General features: G+C 44.1%; 2 protein-coding genes across 10 annotated transcripts in view; both read right to left on the bottom strand.

Annotated features, from left to right (window-relative positions):
- Window positions 1-1,120: 1,120 nt before the first annotated feature.
- Window positions 1,121-6,792, bottom strand: LOC125985010 (transmembrane protein 200C). Its single transcript, XM_049747440.2, has 2 exons — window positions 6,650-6,792; window positions 1,121-3,772 (listed from the first exon to the last, which is right to left on the bottom strand). The coding sequence occupies exon 2, from the start codon at window positions 3,737-3,739 to the stop codon at window positions 2,366-2,368; it is 1,374 nt and encodes a 457-aa protein (XP_049603397.1). The 5' UTR covers window positions 3,740-3,772; window positions 6,650-6,792; the 3' UTR covers window positions 1,121-2,365.
- A 6,564-nt stretch (window positions 6,793-13,356) lies between these two features.
- LOC125984994 (receptor-type tyrosine-protein phosphatase mu) overlaps window positions 13,357-19,874 on the bottom strand; it is a 90,841-nt gene continuing 84,323 nt past the window's right edge. For 8 of the 9 annotated variants that reach the window (XM_049747369.2, XM_049747370.2, XM_049747372.2 and 5 more), the window contains 7 exons: window positions 18,205-18,354; window positions 17,919-18,092; window positions 17,440-17,571; window positions 16,112-16,237; window positions 14,630-14,793; window positions 14,216-14,351; window positions 13,357-13,986 (listed from right to left, as the gene is read on the bottom strand). In XM_049747369.2, coding sequence (XP_049603326.1) covers window positions 13,933-13,986; window positions 14,216-14,351; window positions 14,630-14,793; window positions 16,112-16,237; window positions 17,440-17,571; window positions 17,919-18,092; window positions 18,205-18,354 — 936 coding nt within the window. In that variant the 3' untranslated portion in view covers window positions 13,357-13,932. The remainder of the gene's footprint in view (window positions 13,987-14,215; window positions 14,352-14,629; window positions 14,794-16,111; window positions 16,238-17,439; window positions 17,572-17,918; window positions 18,093-18,204; window positions 18,355-19,874) is intronic. The other variant, XM_049747371.2, reaches the window with a different exon arrangement.

Raw genomic sequence — 19,874 nt, 5'->3', positions numbered from 1 at the left:
ATATGGCGCATAGGCTGCAGGTCATTCACCCTTGTGCTGCAACCCAACGATTGGCATTTGTGACATTTTCTGTTTCTATATATTTTTATCCACTTGTTGACATGGGGTGACACATGCCTATACACTTGATTCTATTTTGCTCTTGTGAAAGTGAGGACTCACCATTTCACATTCCAGGAGGGCAGAAAGGGTGGGCCGGTGAGAGGGGGGTCGTCGGTCACATTTTGCAGGAGAAGGCCCGGCAACAGAAGCACACATAAAAATAAAATCTAAGTCAGATTGTGTATTCATGCCCCCAGTAGGGGTAGGTATAAAAACAGCCTGATACATAATGGTACATGATTTCTCATACAATTGAAGATATATTTTGTACCTGACTCTTCCAAAATCACTCCCAGGCTGAGTTGGAGTCTCCTGGCAGAAGAAAGGAGCAGGCACCTGTAAAGTCAGCTGTATTCACTTTACGGCCAGGAGGAACCAACCCGGCCTTAACCCCTCCCCTCTCCAAAGCCCGCCCCCTGCAGTGCTCCAAAACGGACACTCTCGCCCCCACTTTCTCGCCCTCTCACAACAACCGCTCGACTACGGGCTTCTTGAAGAAGTGCTGCAACCTTTGGCCACTAGAGGGCAATCAGGCCGCAAATGAAATATTCATCCATCCATTTTCTGAACCGCTTATAGTCTCACTATGCGCCATTGAACAGGAACATAGATCTACTGCACTGCGATATATCCATTTCCTCTTCTATAGTTATTACACCCATGAGACAACCCTTATCATAATTAATGTTGAAATATCAGTGTCATACACATTAATTGTCCTTAAAAGATTAGATTTTATTATTAAAAAGTATTAATATCATTGTAACTGACTGTAAAGTTATGCAACACGCTAACGAGTACACACTTGTCGTGGCAATTGGCATTGCTGTGCATTCTTTGTGTAACTATTGTGAAATGCCCAGAAAACGTCATCATAGTGTGTCACCACTTGGCAAGAAGCAGACTAATCATCTCGCTTGCTAAAACAAGCTTAATTTCACCGTTAATGTCACCGTTAGCTCCTGGTCTATAAAAAAAAATAGATTAAATATACAAAAACAACTCAAGACTCTCAAACTTGTTTTGTTATCTTTTAATGGTTTTCCATGATGCAAGTGAAACTATTTGGCGCAAACAATCTACTTTGCATTCGCTTGTGCACAACAGGACGCCTACAGTGTTCGGGAAAGCAGGGCTGAAGGTGGTGGGTCAGCGGGGATTGTAGTAGAAGTTCAAAAGTTTATCCACCATGTAGTAAGTATAGTGTGCAGAGAAAACGTCATCCCCTCATGGAGGTCCACGTCGGCTCCTAAATCAAACGTCTACCTGAGTTTCTTCATGACAAGTGTAGACTTTTAAAGTTTGATGCTACAGGTGCTTCAGTTTCCTTCCGGTCAGATCTACACTTCTAACAAGCTACCGTTTTTACCCACCTCAACCACTATACCAAAATAGAAGCTAAATTCCAATCCTGCTTTTCTTTTACAAATCCGTTCAACAATCATTAGTATTGCTCTTGCTACATTGAAAAAATAGAAAACTCACATCTGAACGGTTGAGCTGTGTTGTGTGCGGAAAAGGAGGCTCCTTGCCCTTTGAGTCTTCATGGCCATGTCGTATCTCGCTTCCGGAACATATGAAGCAAAGACAGACTGTAGCCCCTTTCACATTAGCCATCCATGCAGGCATTTTATCACTGTCCTGCGTGTAAGGTACAGATGTGGGATGTCCACCAGTGAATTTGCTATTTTAGGACCTGGTCTCAGGGATGAGTGCAAAGCTGGGACCGTGACTTTGTGTCAAAAACTGCCCATCTACGGCTTTTGATGTAGTATCCCACGGTTGGGGCGGTGTGAAAGTGGCTTATGAGTTTTAAGGGCTGAGAACACAAGTGGTTCTCAAGGACCACTATCCTACATGTTTTAGATGTTCCGCTTCTCTATTGCATCTGTGTCAAACGATCGATCAGGAGCCTGATATCAATCCTGATCATTTGACTCAGGTGTGGTGTTGTAGGAGAAACATCTAAATCATGAAGGATAGTGGCCCTCGAGGACCAGAGTTCAACTCTGGCTTAGAATTAGCTCGCATCAGAGGTATAAAGCCACTTGTGTATAAGGATCAATACCCGAGACCCACTGGCAACGCTCCTTTTGCGTTGAAAGCAGTTCTACCCGTCTGATGCTGACCGTAATCTGGATGTGTGAACCTACGGTGGCTATGTGGATATGATAATATCCCACCGTCTGAAAGCCAGAGTCATAAATGCCGAGTGGTGGTTAACAGTGTGAAAGGGGCTTGTAAGAGTTTCCCAAGATTCCCTCTAGGATTCTGCAGAAGTGCTTTGTGTCGCCTGTCCCTTGTCTCCCTGAGCGTCCTCCTCCACGGTTGTCGCCGTATCCGTGGCTGCTACTTCCTGCTTGCCGTCGCCCCCTAAAGAAGTGTCCGGCGCGTCGAAGGATTCGCTCCCGAGGTCGCTGAGTTTAATGTAGCCCTTACTGTTGGAGCGCTCCAGACGAGGGCAGCTGAAGCGCCTGCCCCGCTCGCTCTGGTGGCACACGCTCACCGACAGGCTGCAACGGCGCGCTGACCTCGGCGGGTCCGTTAGCGAGTTGAGGGACAGGCGTGACCCCATCGCCTTGACAACCGGGGAGGGCGGGAACAACTGGGGCGGCTCAGCGGCAGGTACGTCCTCGGGCAAAGGACTCGTCTTTTCTTCATCGCCCTGTGCCTCCTCGTGGTCATTCCCCATCTCAATGACCACGTCTTCCTCCGCCTCGTAGTTGTTGAGCTTGATGACCGGGAGGGTGAAGGCATTTACCGAGGAGGCCACAATGGAGGTGGGGTCCCACTGGCGGGGTTGGGGGGCCTCTTCGCTGCCGTTGCTGTAGTCCTTGTAGATGCTGTACACCGTGTCCGTGAAAGTCTGGACGTCCCTGGACCAGCTACGCGACGGACGCCGGAATACCTCGTCGCTGCCCAATGCGGCGGAGGAAGGCCAGGAACTGCGGCCTGCATGGTGGCCCCCCGATGGACCCTCTGCGCTCTTGGACTGGGTGTAGTTTACCAAACCATTGAGAGGTGAGTACTCCTTGGAACGGACACTATGCAGGTCTATAACCGTGGAGTATATGTCTCTCAGGTTGATGATTTTGGTTTTCTTGTCGCGGTTCTCGTGAAGGACGGCATTGGCGCAGATGAAGAGGAAAATTCCGATGCCCATCACCAACGGTCCGAAGACTTTGAGGTTGTCGGAGTACAGGTAGTTGTCGAGGAAGTCACACAGGAAGCCGCAGTGGTTGGGAGATGGAGCCAAGTCGCTGCCGTTGGAATGGCTCTGGTTCAGCGGGTTGAGGTTGGGGGGAGCTGGGCTCTCGTTGGAGGACGCGTTGGGGCTTTGTGAGTAACTCATTGTGCCGTAGTGTACCCCCGTCCGTCCGTGCTCGTGGTATTGCTGCTGATTCTGGCTGGGCCAGTACCCTAGTACGGCCATGGAGATGCCCACCGTGAGGACCATCAGCCCGACAGCCGCAACCAGGCCAGCGGGTGAGCAGAGGTTGAGCTTGCCCTTCACTACCACCACGTCATTTTTCTTCTTCTTCTTTGATTTCCGCTTCTTCTTGTTTTCAGCGCGATTCTTGGAGCGCAGGGAGTCCTGGCGCCGGTTCATGCGCAGCAGTCCGCCCGTGGCGATCATGGCAGCGCTCGGGGAGCGGGCTTGTCACTCAACCTAGAGGGGAAAGCACAAGAGGGAGAACATGAGGGTCCACGCTGAGCAGATGGCAGACGCTGTCTGGATGGATTAGATGTGTAATCCCGAGTTTTAGCACAGCGGATGGATGGATGGATGGATGGATGGATGGATGGATGGATGGATGGATGGATGGATGGATGGATGGATGGATGGATGGATGGATGGATGGATGGATGGATGGATGGATGGATGGATGGATGGATGGATGGATGGATGGATGGATGGATGGATGGATGGATGGATGGATGGATGGATGGATGGATGGATGGATGGATGGATGGATGGATGGATGGATGGATGGATGGATGGATGGATGGATGGATGGATGGATGGATGGATGGATGGATGGATGGATGGATGGATGGATGGATGGATGGATGGATGGATGGATGGATTTGCAACCGAGGTTCCACCACCAGATCACTGCTACAGTAACAAAATGATTTCCAAACTCTTTTTTAAAGAGTTATTTCCAACATTTTACTGCTAAAACTATTTTTTGTTCACTACAAATAATGATAGTTAAAAGCTGTTCCAGTAGAAGGCAGAAGGTACAATTGATTCAATCTCGTTTCAACCAACAGTATTGACCGTAAGAGCTAATTCTCCAACAACCATTGACAAAAAGTCAACAAGTACAGCCTTAGGGAATATTTTAAAAGCGTACATCTCGTAAAAATAGAAACGCAACCGATTATTTTTACTTTCAGTGGGCGAGTCAATCCAGTCGAATTTGACCCACAGGCGGAAAAATGGACAACTTCAGCTGTATTAGTCATCAATGTGATGCCACTGGATCTATAGAGCAAAAAGTGGGAACAAGGAGTGCTGGCTGCCTGACTGCTGTTAGACGTTGCTTTGTATGTTTATCTAAGTCTCCGAGCAGGGCCTCAGCAGCAGCAGCAGCAGCGAGAGGATGTGATGTGTCCAGACAGGAGGCCAGCGGGCGTGTTGAGCCCACCTACGTCCTCTCTCCCACCCACACTCCTTCCTGCTCTCTGAGCGAATCCATCTCAGCACCAGCGTGTCTTGAGATGACACACACACGCACATATATGCACGCTAGTAGGACACTTCATTAGGTACACGCCACAAGGATGACAATGCTAATATGTGAGGCCCATTTCGTATTCCAGGTACACATCACAACCTGATGCAATGTAAATCGATATGATTTTAAAATTGTCATAATGCTCATTTTTGTCATATAAGTGTTTATTCGAGGCTTACTGAGCGTGCTCACGAAAGGTTTCATTGTGACATCCTGGAAAGTAGGCACTCATGCACAATCTAATATTCATATATAACCCTGGAATAGAATTTTGAGAAGAATATGGAATATGGCCACGGCTGTGAAAGTGATTGTAAATTCTTTTTGCTTGCACAGTAGAGTATATAAAGCCATAAATATTCTTTTTATTGGAAACTGTAATGGCCTTGTGGTGCACCACGCAAACATAATTCAATTCAATTCTGTTCGATTGTATTCACATCTCAAGGCACTTTACATATGAAACGGGTCGAGAAGTACGCTCGTCAGATAGACTGCACCTCGGGAGCAAGAATTATGGAGGCAACGATAAACAATCCCTCTCAAGGAAAGGAAAGTTAGTGTATGCCAGCCATTTCGAAAAAACAATCAAAACACTCAAAAATGACTTCTAATGTGGGGCTGTGCTGAAAACAGCTGGCACTGGAGTTATGCAATGCATATATGAATACAAAGTGTGCTGCAACACATGTCGACAGACATTTGACAATATCATAAGGTTCCACTGCCTAATTGCATTAAAAATAAAAACGTTATGTAACATTGGAAAAAATTTTGTGGTTTTTGGTTGAGGGAGGCTGGAACTGATTAATGGCATCCCATTCATCTAAATGCGGAAAGATAATTTGGATTTCTATGGTGCCAGAATTTTTCAAAATATGGTTGTTGTTTTTTTTTTTACCAATCCCTGCTTCCATACTGTGCCCGCTTGCAATTTCCCCACTCTCTCGATTGCATCATTCCCAGCGAACACACATGGGCACACGCATACATAAAACAGAAGCTCCGTGACACGTGTCGATCAAAATCTAATTTGCAAAGGCAAATTATTCACATTCGACCTCATTAACTTGAGCAGGCGTACCTAATGAAGTGTCTCATGCACACATGTAGGAGTGCAATTACTAGATATCAGCCTTATCGGGTAATTACACCAGAATAATTAATCTGAAGGTGAGCAGGCTACTATCTAGGACCTAGATTCTAGGTACCTGAAATATGCATTGGTGCATCTTATTCTCGATTTTTTTTTTTTTTATTCTCATCAAAGCGTGTGGGTGGAGATTTTTGCGATGGGGGGAGTTAACCGAAGGGGGTTCTTGGGTGGGTGTGGACTGTTTGGTTCGGTTCGGGTCGACATGTTGGAGATGATGACGAAAGGGAGGATGAAAAGGAGGCGTTTGGAGGGCTTTATTTACGCGCAATGTTGCACGACTAATGTTCTGTTGACGTGACAGCACATCTGTTTCCCCTCTGTATGTGCACGCGTGAGAGTGCGCGCGTGCGTGTGGCAGAAAATGTCCAGAACCGACATAAGAAGCTTCAAACACGGCCGAATTCGGGCGCACAAGACGCCCCCCAAAAAATACACGTGCACGAATTTGCTTCACGAACACACATACACACGCGAAATATCCAAGCGCGTAAGAACCATAAAACGAAAAGTTCTGCTGCATTTCTCGGAACCGTGGTGCGTTCACGGTCTTCCATAAACGCGGCACAAACAATTCAATCCAACAGGATGTTCTTTTAAAACGTAGCTTATTTGGGGGATATTAGAGATGGCTGTAAATCAGGCTTACCTGCTTAGAAATTAGGAGCATCCTCAAAGGGAGGCATCGTCGTCGATGTGCGCCACTTTGGTGGCAGAGCTGCAAGGGAGGGAGAGAACGAGAGAGAGACAGAGAGAGAGAGAGAGAGAGAGAGAGAGAGAGAGAGAGAGAGAGAGAGAGAGAGAGAGAGAGAGAGAGAGAGAGAGAGAGAGAGAGAGAGAGAGAGAGAGAGAGAGAGAGAGAGAGAGAGAGAGAGAGAGAGAGAGAGAGAGAGAGAGAGCTCCGTGCTCGCCTCAATGGATGCGCCTCAAGCTCAAAGGCAAAAGCTTGGAAGCAAGGAAAGGCAGGCGAGGGGCGGGCCAAGCTGAAGAGGAGAAGAGGAGCTGCTCTACATGATGCCCATTTGTCATCTTTGACTTTTATGTATGTTGGCAATAATCCATTGCTACACACTTAAATCTAATGCAGAACAGCATCACGGTGTTTATGGTTGTAGTCTTTTAGGTTGCTGTGTGTTACACGACTGCAATGCATCACACTGGGAGTCAAATGAGTTGCATTTAATTTGACTTCTCAAGGGAATTCATTTGGTTATTTTTTTTTATCTAAAGTTATGGTATATGGATTATTTAAAATCGTTTTAATTATTTATTATTAGTTTTGATTGATCAAATTGTACTGTTGTATTATACTATAACATTGATAGTGTTTTAAAATGTGATTATCATTATTTACGTACTCACGTAGCATTTAATTTGTATGTTCATTATTATCATTCAGTTATTAGTTCCTATATAGTACAGTATATATATGTATATATACATACATATATAGACATACACATTTCTTTATTTTAGAATTAAAAATGTAGTGGCCAGAATGCTCTGAACAGTTTAAAGTGGTCCTAAGCTTTGCCAGCCACTATGGAGCATTAAAAGGATATAAATGATACTGACAGTCAGCAGTATTCAACACTAGGGAAGAATTATGGGGAGATGACTGACAGTTTCTAGCATCTACGTCACTACAGGGCAAAAAAAATCCATTCTCCGCACAATGCAACCAAGCAGCCAATCAAGTATCCACAGGGCATCACTGATGTCAAACGTACCATTTAACAGTTCAGAGGAGAGGGTAGTTCCGTGACTGACTGGTTGTGATTCGTCACGGTTATTGATTTTCTTGTCCACTTTTATAGTGAGAGCAGGCCGGGTTAAAGGTGATAAGCCAGCTTCTAAGATCTGGCGTGGAGTCTGGAAGGGGAGGCATCCGCTTGTTAGAACTCGCCTCAACTGTTGAAACAAGTTGCGTTCTGGTCTTTGCATGTCTAGGTACAAAAGTCTGCAGCAAGGGTCCTTACAAAAACAAGAACATTTGAGAGCATGACCTAAACTCCTTACATTGGTTCGGTTGGGACAGATCAGTGGCATTTCCATTCATTTGGATGGGATAAGACGATTTGACCTACCGAATGTAGAACTATCATATCAAGTATCATAACGAGACGTGTCTTCTCGCTGCTTTTTCCTTCTTTCTACCGCTAACCCAATTACCGCCCCGCTCCATTTCCAGCCGTGCCCGCCTGCTGTCAGAGATGCATGGCTGCCCCCGACCAAACCACCCATATGTCCATCTGTCTCCATGGCCCGCATTGCTCCACCGGTCCCACCGCGCCGCACATCTCATTAAGCCGGACGGAGCCCGCAAGAACTTCAGGTGTTTGATTTACGAGCGGGTAACACAGTGAGCGCCGATTGCGCATTGCGATGAAGGTCAACTCTATTGAAGTGCTTTGTTGAAGGTACTTGTAGACATTTACGGTCCCCTTATGGGATTTGTTGACACATTCAGGAATGCGTCACACTGGGAAATAATCACTGGCAGGCTGGCATTGACTTATTGGACTGCTGCTGGAGCGGATGAAACAAACCCGCAATGTGAGACTTGTGTGACACAATTAAAAATTCAAAGGCTTTACTTTACTTAAAACTCCGGAGAAGCAGCATCATTGATTTTTAATAGGGCATTCCAGAAGTCGGCAGACTGAGTTTATAATTTGAAGTTGGGGATGGCGATTGAGCCAGAGAGCACATTCAACTTTTGCGAGAATTTTCTATAACAGCTGCGTTCGCTTGCACTAATTAGAATCTTCATCAGCTCATGAGTTTAGCGGCCATGTTTTGTTTTGTTTTCTTTGAGTGCAGCGAGGCCGCAGTTATGTAATCAGGGGATTATTCTCGCTTTGCCGCCAAGATGGTGGTGGAAAAAAATAAAGTCTTCTTTCATCTCACCATATAGGTCATCACTTCGGGGACAAACAACAAACATCAAAAAAGGACTGTTTTACATGTGGGCAGCATGGTAGAGTTATTTTTTCTCAGGATAAATTTGCTTTCTTTTGAGAATATTTGTAACAAAATCAGATTTTAGTAAGTCGAATGAATCATTTTAATTAAGAAGTTTTTCAAGAAAAAAAAAGTTCAATTGATCAAATTCTATGAGGGAATTTCTTTGTTCATATTCTTGGTAAATTGAAAAAAAATACACACGCATATTCGGTTCAATGTTGTTCACATTGCTTTTTTACCCTGTGTGTACACTGTGAATGACCGGTGACCAATCCAGGGTGTGTTCCTCAAATATTGCGTGCTTTCCTTCCCCTTTCCTTTGCCTTGGAAGAGGAGATGGCTGCTGGGTTACCACGGCAACCATTTCACGACACACAGCAAAACACCTCAAAACACCAATCCTTTTCCTTCAAGCCTTGGGGCAAAAGTGACAACTAATGGGTGTGATATTTATATTCCTCCTCAACATGCACATTGTAAGCAGAGGGTAGGCCGTGTGGAGGGGTTCGTTGCCGTGGCGACAGCAACGGCAATGTCACCTGTGCAGATTAACCTGCTGCTCACTATGACCTTTGGCAACCTTGCACCTGTGTTGCTTTTGAATTGAAGCAGATGGTATTAAACCGTATTTAATGTAACTGTTTCATATCACATTGAGCCATATCAGATGTCAAACAGTCGCTAAATCAAAGTTGTGTATATAGACTCAATGGGCTAAAATTTAAATCAAACTGCGATGCATGGTATAACATTTTAGCCAACATCATTCTTTTGAGACGACTGATCTTTTCACGTGCTAATGACTTCATCAACATGAAAGCACACCGCCGTTATTAACCTTCACGACCGGAAGGACAGTCTAAAATTACGAAAAGATGTAGCTGGAGATAGCCTTTATCAGTGTTTGAAGAGCTGTACGCATGGTAATACTGTCCAGAGACTCCAGCAGCACACGGCAGCAGAAGGCAGTGATGTAATGCCGCACTTGAGCACATCCGCCACAATGGCAGCACGTAATGCCTATTGACTATCTGTCATCTACGCACCTTCACAGGGTCACGGAAGGGATGACACTTTTGCTGGCACACAAGACAAGACAAGACACACGCAGACATCGGACCGCATAATAACAAACAGGACTATGGAAGCCACTTGATATTCTCCCTTTTCCACATGGCAGGAGAAAGAAAAACAGTACGGTGGGAGGGGCAAAACAACATCGACCAAGGAAGGTGAACGATGGTTGGCTGAGGTCCAAATGCCGATTCATCACCTTTCCTTTCAAGCGGGCGGTGCGTGGCTAGCGAGAAACTGAGCTATGGACTGCGTCGCCTCGGGTGCACCAGAGACAACAGCATTGTTTCTCTCAACTTTAATGAGAGCAATGCATCCTAAATGTTCTGGGAGCATTAAGTGGCCTCAAAAACACTCTGTTTGCAACATGGTCTTTTTGGTCGTTCCAGCTTGTTTGCCCACAAAGGGTGTGTTGTAAATGACCATTGCCCACAGCGTGACACATGGGCTACATTGTGGTCATCTACAAGTGCAAAGAACATTGATCAGCACTTTCAGAAACCATTTGTGCAAAAAAAAAAAATAGGCCGTCATAAGAAAAAAAATATAAATGTGTTCAATTTCCATAGAACTGAATGTAGTGGTAATATAAAAAAATACATACACAATTACATAGAACTGAATCGAATGGTAATATTCTAGGTCAGTGATCGTCAACTCGCGGCCTGCGGGCTGAATATGGCCAACCAAACTGTCCAATCTGGCCTGCAACAGAATTCCATAATCATGAGGATTAAAGAGGAAAATATCAATTTAACGAAAAGCCTGACTCATAAAGGCTAGAAAATGCCTTCAGTCTTGGAATTGATTCGAAAAAACATAGAAAGACTGCAAGGATAAGCTCCAGCATGCACTCGCGACCTCACTCCCGTTCAGCTTCCTCCCCTTTGAACGCTCGTCGGCTCGATACGAGGCCGTATGCCCGATAAAGAAAAAGAGTCCTCATTGCCTGCCGCGCCAGATCTATCGGTAAAAATGCTCGCATGTTACCATGGCAACAGATGAAAACGTACGGTACTCGGCGAATGAGTGGGGCACCGCCAGTTCACTCATCAGGAAAAGCTCGGTGGGGCTGCCATGGCAACAGACTGATCACATGGAAGGGAGGAAGAGGAGGCTGGCGACCACGGTAATGTGGAGGGCGGGGCAGGAAGTGACATGCTTGAAAAGGACTTGACCCCTGTTGTACTACCGCCACGGACAAAGTGATGGGCAGAAATGCGCAAATAGGATTTCTGTAAGTGGTGACATCTTTTGTTGCTAGGCAGAATTTTCAGTTTAAAAAGAAAATAGAATATAAAAAAAATAGAAAAAATAGAATATAACTAGTCGCACTCACAAAAAAAAACATAACTAAAACCAAAAACAATCAACAATTACATATATATATATATATATATATGCAAATGTTATAAAACAAATGAAATAATAAATATAAAACAATAAATACATAAAGTATATCTAATAATATAAATAACATCAAATAAACACCAGGTTAAAAGCATAATAAATATGAAAATGCCATCCGGAAATTGCATTGGCTGACCTTTCATAAAAATCTGACAAAAATAATAAAATAATAAAACATTATTATTGTCATTATTTGTTTTAAATGTCTTTGTAGAAAGACCCCCTTCCAAATAAACACTTCACCTCAAACAAACACCAAGTGCTCTCCACATGTCAGTAAATCAACACACATCACGTTCAATCTTGCCTTCCCTGTCCATGGGGCAAAAGAATTGATTTTCCAGAGATGTGAGCACTTGATGTGCTTATTGTACATCTGCACTGCATGATTGATCCCGCTCCTGGCTGGCAAGCGCTCGATGACGAGACTGCCGAGCAAAACTGATGCCACGGAATTATTGGAAGGCGGCGATGAGCACCTGCGCCCGCTTTCTGCCAAAAAGAGTGGCCGGGTCTTTGGGGAATCAGGTAACGCTATTTGTAGGTTAGACTAGACCATGTGACCAGTCCAAATGGGGCAAATTGCATCAACTGTGACCATGCGCACTAAAAAGAAATAGAATGACTGGAAATAATCCACCATCAAAAACACGTTACATACAATTACTGGAATGTGATCATTTCCTTACAGCTCACTCATGCTTGCAAGCTGTCAACATGCAAAAAAAAAAACAACAAAAAAACAAAATAGTAGTATATATATCATGCCAACTTGCATACTTAAAATAATTAGAAGTAAAAAAAAAAAAGCTTACAAAGTACACAATGCAGATGTCATACATATCATTGTGATAAATGCAATGGCTGTCTTACACAATAAAAACAGAATGAGACATACTCCAGAGAACAATACTAAAAAAAATCTTCAGCAAGGTTATTACATGTGTGGCTCCTTTCATGATAACTGCCAACTTGCACAGTAAAAATAAACATAGCTAGAAATTAACTTTCCTCTTTTATGGTTATCATCACAGATTCTATCTTATCAATTAATCAAATGATCTGATAAAAATGGATTTGCATTCGTAAAAAACAGTACCACTTGTGTGATGTAGGCATTCGCCAAGCTCATGATCTGGTGACTTTGAGTGTGTATGGCTTTAACTGTATGTGTTCGTCGTGTAAACATTGAAAAGTAGGCCGCCAATGAAAAATGAAAAGACATTCACACTGCAGCAGCACCGCGCAGCCTTAAATATACTGAGGTGACAATTGCGAGAAGTTTCAAGTTGGTGCAACAAAGTCAAACAAGTCGTAAAGAAACAATATAAAATGGTCGCTCATCATCATCAGCAGCAGCAGGCAGGCAGGCAGAGAAACCGCAACCTATTTGCTAACTTGATTAAGCATTCTTTCAATAAACCCGGAGTAACAATGTAATTTAGCGTTGTACTGCCCTCTTGTGGTGGAAAGTCTCACAACAGTGAGACATACTCCAGGTTCTGTAGGCCAAGACCGTCACGATCTCATCCACACCATTAGGTACACACTTGCATAATCTAAAACCAATGCAAGAGATGTTGAAAGGCAAACAACTGCAAAAACGTACTGTTTTTCTATTGTTTTTTGCATGAAAAGGATACATTTAAATCACAGAAACTAGATCATGGGCGGCTCAGTGGAGCGCTGGTTAGCACGTCCACCTCACAGTTAGGAGGGTGCGGGTTCGAGTCCGCCCCACCCTCCCTGTGTGGAGTTTGGACGTCCTCCCTGCGCCTGTGTGGGTTTTCTCCCACAAACTAGATCAAATTTGTGTGTCTGCAGTTCCACAACAATCCAACAGATGTCCTCATAACGCCTTTTTTCACACGCACGCACGCAGAAAGACACACATGACACGCTTCGTACTGTATTACATTTATAGAACAGTTTTTCTCTTTACAAGCCGTCATACAGGAGGACCAAAGGAACACACACACAATACGGTCCATAAACCCAAAACTATATTAACATATGATTGTCACTCACTTACTGCCAGTCACAAATAAAGTCGAGAAATAATAAATAATCTACAGAAATCTGTACAATATGCACACAGAGATGAGAGTAGCTTTGGGTCCCCCGTACAAGGAAAAGAAGTGAACGTACACGAGTCGCGACTTCACAGCAACATTCAGCCACTTTTTTGTTTCTTATTTTGACATTTTTATGAATTCATCACCAGCGCAGCTTAAAAAAGAAAGAAAGAAAAAAAAAACAATGACAAAAGAAGTAGAAGAAGAAAAGGAGGCCATTTCATTATGTACACACAGAACAACACGTTCCCATTCCATAAATGTTTGATGCTCGTTGTCCAGTCAGGATCAAAACAACAAGCGCGAGTCATTGAGTAAAATAGTGTGTTTGTGTCGGCTCACTGCCGAACAATACACTTGGCACGTCGGACACGTCGTCAAAGTCTTTGGAGTCATACTCTCCGAGTTAGCCGGAATTCAAATATTCCAGAGCCACTTCGTAGCAGAACTTGTACTGCTCCTGTAACGGGGTGGGTTTGGGGTGTCAGATGAGGGGGCGGGGCTGGGTTATGTTGAACTTCAGAGTGCAAGTATTTAAAATCAATCATTGTATAAAATGAAATATGAGAATGGCTTTAAAGTTACATTAAGCACTGCAGCTGATGAAATAATGTTGGTCACTCAAAATCAAGAAGGTTCTTGCTGCTATTGCTCTTAATTTGTAGGTGTAGCGTTGAAGACAGGCTTACCAGCAGGTCCACCATGTTGGGCTTGTTGTTCCTTAGCGTCTTGACGGCGTGAAAGACATCGACTGCATGCTGGTGCTGCAGCATCTCACACACTATGCTGATGGCGCAGAAGGTCCCGCTTCGCCCGCCGCCATTCCTGAAATACAATTGATCAGTTCCGAGTTTCTTAAAAAGATGGAATGTTGCATTATTTTATTATTCATAAGTACAATTATTACATTTTAACGTTATATAAAACATTCATAGATGTGTGTATTTAGATTTTATTTTATTAGAAAATCTCCTGGACATTTTAAAATAGTAAAAAAAATGGGATATTTTGCTTGCAGTTCTATTTCTTGGGTCGAGAAAATGACTGGTGCAGTAAACACATAAGGCCACTAGATGATAGTGTTTGTTAGTTGGTGAACTTACAAACAGTGGACCACAGTGCGTCCCTCGCCGCCGTCGTATTCATCCTGCCACTTGTCCACCTGCCGGATGAGCTTAAGGAAGGAGCGCTTGGACATGGGCGTGTCTCGATACATGGGCCAGCCCAGGAACTGGAACTGCTGCACCATGCGGTAGCCGTCCTGAGGCTGACCAAACCAAACATCACAAATGTTAACGACCACATGGCAGGTGTGAGTGTGAGACTCGTATCGCTCTCAGTGCATTCTTAATATGGATTCCTGATATGGATTCCAATAGCTCTGGTCTCTCGGTCCCCTCTCTCGCTAGGGGCCCGAGGTGATTAACGAGGTAGCCTGTCTGCACGTGTGTGAGATGCAAAAGCTAAGCGCGTCGTCCCTCCTGGGAAACCAACGTTGATGGATGAGCATGGTTACCGTGGGAGACGCAGAGTTAAGCAATCAGCAAAGATCAAGATGCTCTAAATCGCACCCAGACACATCGATCGATATCTGCTGTCAGCGATCATGCGTGATTATATGGGCTTGGATACAGCACGCACGCACGCATAAAATCTTTGGTGTCATCAAAACCTCTAAACGGCACGCTGATCTTGTTTGAAATCACACTTTTGGGTAGTGAATAAACATGGAAAAAAGACTATGAAAGTATATGGGGTATTTTGTTATTCACTATATATAAACAAAAATTGATTGATAAACAATCAACTAGAATAGCGATTAAACTCAGATAACAAAATGAAGCATATGAAAAGAAAGGAAGTTATGCTTTTCAAGAAAAAATTATGGATTCAAGACATTTGTTAAAGGAAAAAAAAAACAAGAAACAAAATGTATTGCGTTGAAAATTGAAAAAAAAAGTAAATTTATTTAATAGAAAAAAATATTTTTTAAAGAATTTCCTTTCAGATTTAGATGTAATTTTTTAGGATGAAAAAGACATTCACTAAAGTGTAAAAAGAAGTTAGCAAATATTTTGGTAATTTAATTGGTCATTTTGAAAATTTAGTTATATTAACGACTTAAAGTTCCCATCAATTCATTATGTACACTTGCACAATCGACCCAAATAAGGACTGAACACTGAAAAGAAAAAAAAAAAACACCAAAATGAAAACGTAAAAAAACATTTGTATTTAACATATCCATTTTAATTGTTTTATAATTATTCATGTTTCAAATGAGTATTTTTCCACGCTGGCAAAACGCCAAGTTTTAAAAACAACTTTCCTCAACAATGTTGATTGCACTCCTTTGGGGTTAAAGAAAATAAAAGTACGTGAGAGCTAGCGTAGCGGCATTCTCGCTAAAGAACAGAAGGCCTCGGCCTCAGCACAGCTTGAACGGACAAATGGCGGCGACTGAGTGGGACGTGTGAGGTGCGCAGGCAGAATAACTTGGCGCAAGAAGAAAACAAGTTAGAGAGAAAGTCACTAAAAACAGAAAAGGAGAGAAGACAAGCAAAGCATTTTATGGGTGCGCTCACCCGTGCTGCATTGTAGATGCGGAATATTCTGCTGATGATGTCCTCCTCCAGGTCGGCGGACACAAATTCCACCTGGATGGGGCCGTGGCGGTGGACGCCGTTTTCGGGCCAATACTGCGGGCACAACTATAAAAAAAAAAATACCACACAATTGAGTACTTTTAGGCTTTTTTTAAAAAAAAATTATAGACAACATATGTCTTTCCAAAGGAAATTATAATTCAAGAAAAAGTTGTACTACATTGGTATTTAAATTGCTAAATAATGCATATACTCATTCTACTTCACGGATTTTCATTTTTCGCGGGTGGTTCTGGAATGCATCTCCTACGAAAAACGAGGGATCACTGTGCGTTAAAAAAGGTCACACACTTGAGAGGTAAAGTTATAAAAGTCGACATTTTCAAGATGGTGGGGAAAAAAAATAGATTCAAAGAAAAAGCACATTTTTCAAATGGGGACAGCATATTTTTGCAAAGAACATTTTGGACTTCACTTCTGCTTTAAAAAAAAAAAACTCAAATGAAGGCATCAGCCATATTTGCAAGTTTAAAAAAAAGCTTGCCTCTGTTGCCTTTCCCTCTTCTCATTTCCCTAGAGAGGAATGAGTGTGTATGTTGTGTGTGTGTGTGTGTATCCCACTTGTGGGTCACGCCACACTGAGAAATGCTTGGTCACACGACGGCAAACAAGCGAAAACAAGCCCACTTGAGAAGAGTTGAGAATGCACACTCACAAGCATGACTACAGTACAACGTGTGTGTGTGTGTGTGTGCGCTGATGTGTGACAAGCACAAATATAGATGCTGATGCCGAACACGGTACGTTCCCTTGCCGCCATCGACAGTTGCACTTCCTGCCTTCCCACGTTGGTGTGCTACAGTGAGAATATTGAATGAAAGACGCTCGCTCTCCTTCCTTCACCCGGGGAGGGAGGAAGAGTGGGAGGAACGAGGGCTTTGATGGGCGGGTGTTATGACAGAGCCTCGGGCTGAGAAAGGTGGAGAGCGACCGAAGCTGCTCACTCAGCTCATTGACAACACGCGCACACGCCCAAACGGATTTTTTTACCCACACTGCATTGCTACACAACACACCGCGGCCTCCGCTGGGATTTTGAAACTTTTCTATGGATTTTGGCCTTTTCCAGTTTTAAGTTCAATTTTATTTCTTACATTGTTTTAACAACATTCCATCCATCCATCCATCCATCCATCCATCCATCCATCCATCCATCCATCCATCCATCCATCCATCCATCCATCCATCCATCCATCCATCCATCCATCCATCCATCCATCCATCCATCCATCCATCCATCCGCATACCTGGGCAGGGTCGACATCGTTGAGCATGACGATAGAGGTGCAGTGGTAGTCCAGCACCAGCCTCCAGAAATCCTTGACCGTGTTGGGAAGAGGATGCTGTGTCACGATGAAAGCCGACGGCTGCTTGTAGCTCTGTCGGGACGGACAGCAACAGGCATGTTTGGACAAAGTCGGGAGTGCACAAGCATTAGCACGTCGTGTAGAAACGCCATAACATGGAGGAGATTTGTTGTTTCTCCAAAGGCTGACAGGACGACCATCTGGCAGTCATAACTGACACGCCAGATGGTTGCTTTGACTGAAGACACAGGAAAGCGACACAAACCTCTTTCAAGGCCATGACTGTTTACAAACTCTTCTTTGCCATTGGTTGCTAGCTCATACGAAACAATTTGGGGGCCAACCCGGTTTACAAAAACTTTACACTCCTTTAGAATTGTAACACACACAGGTCAGTTCCAATAAAAGTCGTCTCTTACATCCATGAGAGCAGCGTTGATGTAGTTGGAACTCTCGCCGTCGATGGTGATGAGGAAGGGCAGGCAGCGGTCGGGCGGGAGCACATCCATGCAGCGGTTCTTTTCATGGTTCCTAGGCAGCAACGCAATGCTGCAGTCCTCCACCCTCAGCGTGGGTGTCACCATGTTCAGAGTCTGAACCAATGAAAAAAGCCCAGCAAGCCTGTTTTATCCTGACAAGCCAACAGTGTCCATGATGTACTATTTTTATTTTTATTTTTTTACTGCCGTCATTGGGAAGGCCTACCCGAAACTCCTCCTTGATGGGGCTGGAGTTGGTCTGCGGGTCGAGGCGGTTCATGTCGTAGTACACGGAGCGGAACTGTCCGGCGGGGATGGTGGTGTCGCCGCACAGGCACGCTTCCAAGATGGCGTCGTGGATGAAGACATACTGCTCCTGCGAGACAGGGCATCCTCATTGCGAATCCGTCAGGGAATAACGTACAGGACAGTCGACCCCAAATCTCACCAGCGCCATAATTAACGGGAAAAATGGCGCAACGATGTCCCTATCGAAACCTTTCCGTGAACCGCCGTCCCCTCTGCGCCTCCCCAGGCTGTTTACTCTGACTAATGTTTGTCTTTGATTTCGTTTTTAAAGGTCACATGACATATTTTGCGGCGTTTGGTTATCACTGCAGGAACTGTACTACCTCCAATACTTTGACCTTTTAAGAACCCTCTCTGACCCAAATTCACACTGACAACCCCTGGCCCTTGCCAGTTTACATTTTGAGCGCTTTTATTATTGTTTTGTTCAAAGCAACGCACCGCTTTTGATAACTCCTCATCCGTTGAAGAACAAAAAAATGTGGAAAAAACCAAAGCCTGCTTGAAAATAGTAAAGCAGATTTTTGATACCGTGCAAATTTATAGGTGTACCTAATGAAGTGGCCAGTCACCATAAGGCGCAAAATATGCAAAAGGAAGCAGGAATTCCTCCGCCTCGTGCATCAATCAGTCAAGCCACTGTCACAGTGACAGCGCTTGAGGCTTGATGGAAATCTTTTCTGAAGTGACATTTTCAGCCGACACCAGCTTGTAGTCTGCCCCGTAAACTCCACACGCACGCACGCACAAGGTCGTCGATGGGAGGCCTGCACAAGCGAACACGTGTCGACCTTTTGATCACAACGTCGGTGTGACGCTCAAGCCGCAATCCGCCGAGCGGCACGTAGCAATAAACTAGCGCCAGCCAATCGCGGTGGAGCAGGCAGGTGAGCGAGAAACACCTGCAAGGCCAAGAAAAGAAAAGAAAAAAAAAAGCTCTTTGGGTATACTTTGAAGGTCACTGAACTTAAGATGTGAGTCACCAATAATAATTGGAAACATACTGTGCTATACACAAAATCAAGTAAATCCCAAAAAGTCAATTATTTTGTTTTCAGTGTATTATGGTTTTAAATGTATTAATCAGAAAATAATAAATACCGTACTTTTTGGACTATAAGTCGCGTTTTTTTCATAGTTTGGGTGGGGGGGCGATTTATACTGAGGAGCAACTTATATGTGAATTTTTTCACAAATTTTCAAAATTCCCCCCCCCAAAAAAAGAAAAGAAAAGTGAAACTGCGATAACCGAACCGCGATGTAGCAAGGGATTACTGTAATTTGAATTTGAAGTGACGTCAGCAGCGCGGCGCGGCGGTTGTTTACATAAAGGACAAAGATTCGAACATCATTAGCGGCTTTGTTTGTAAGTGACACGGCGGACGAAGAGTTTGAAGGATTTAATGATTTGGGGTGACACAGAAGGTTTGAAAAACTATTATGGCTTTTACGCACGGAGTTCGTAAACAAAAAAAAAAAGCCCACCTGCGTGGTGGGGGCACTCTGAAGGTCATTGAAGTTGAAGAAAGAGTGAGTCAGGGTGAGCAGCGCTCGGGCAGCAGCGGCACTGAAACGTTTTGCCATTAA

The sequence above is a fragment of the Syngnathus scovelli genome, chromosome 17, assembly GCF_024217435.2.
Source record: "Syngnathus scovelli strain Florida chromosome 17, RoL_Ssco_1.2, whole genome shotgun sequence".
Classification (NCBI taxonomy): domain Eukaryota; kingdom Metazoa; phylum Chordata; class Actinopteri; order Syngnathiformes; family Syngnathidae; genus Syngnathus; species Syngnathus scovelli.
Note: the sequence above shows the minus strand (reverse complement) of the source record. Positions and strands in the feature narration are given on the sequence as shown.

Coding starts and splice junctions, on each gene's coding strand:
- LOC125985010 (XM_049747440.2), bottom strand. CDS start 3,739: ATGATCGCCACGGGCGGACTGCTGCGCATGAACCGGCGCCAGGACTCC.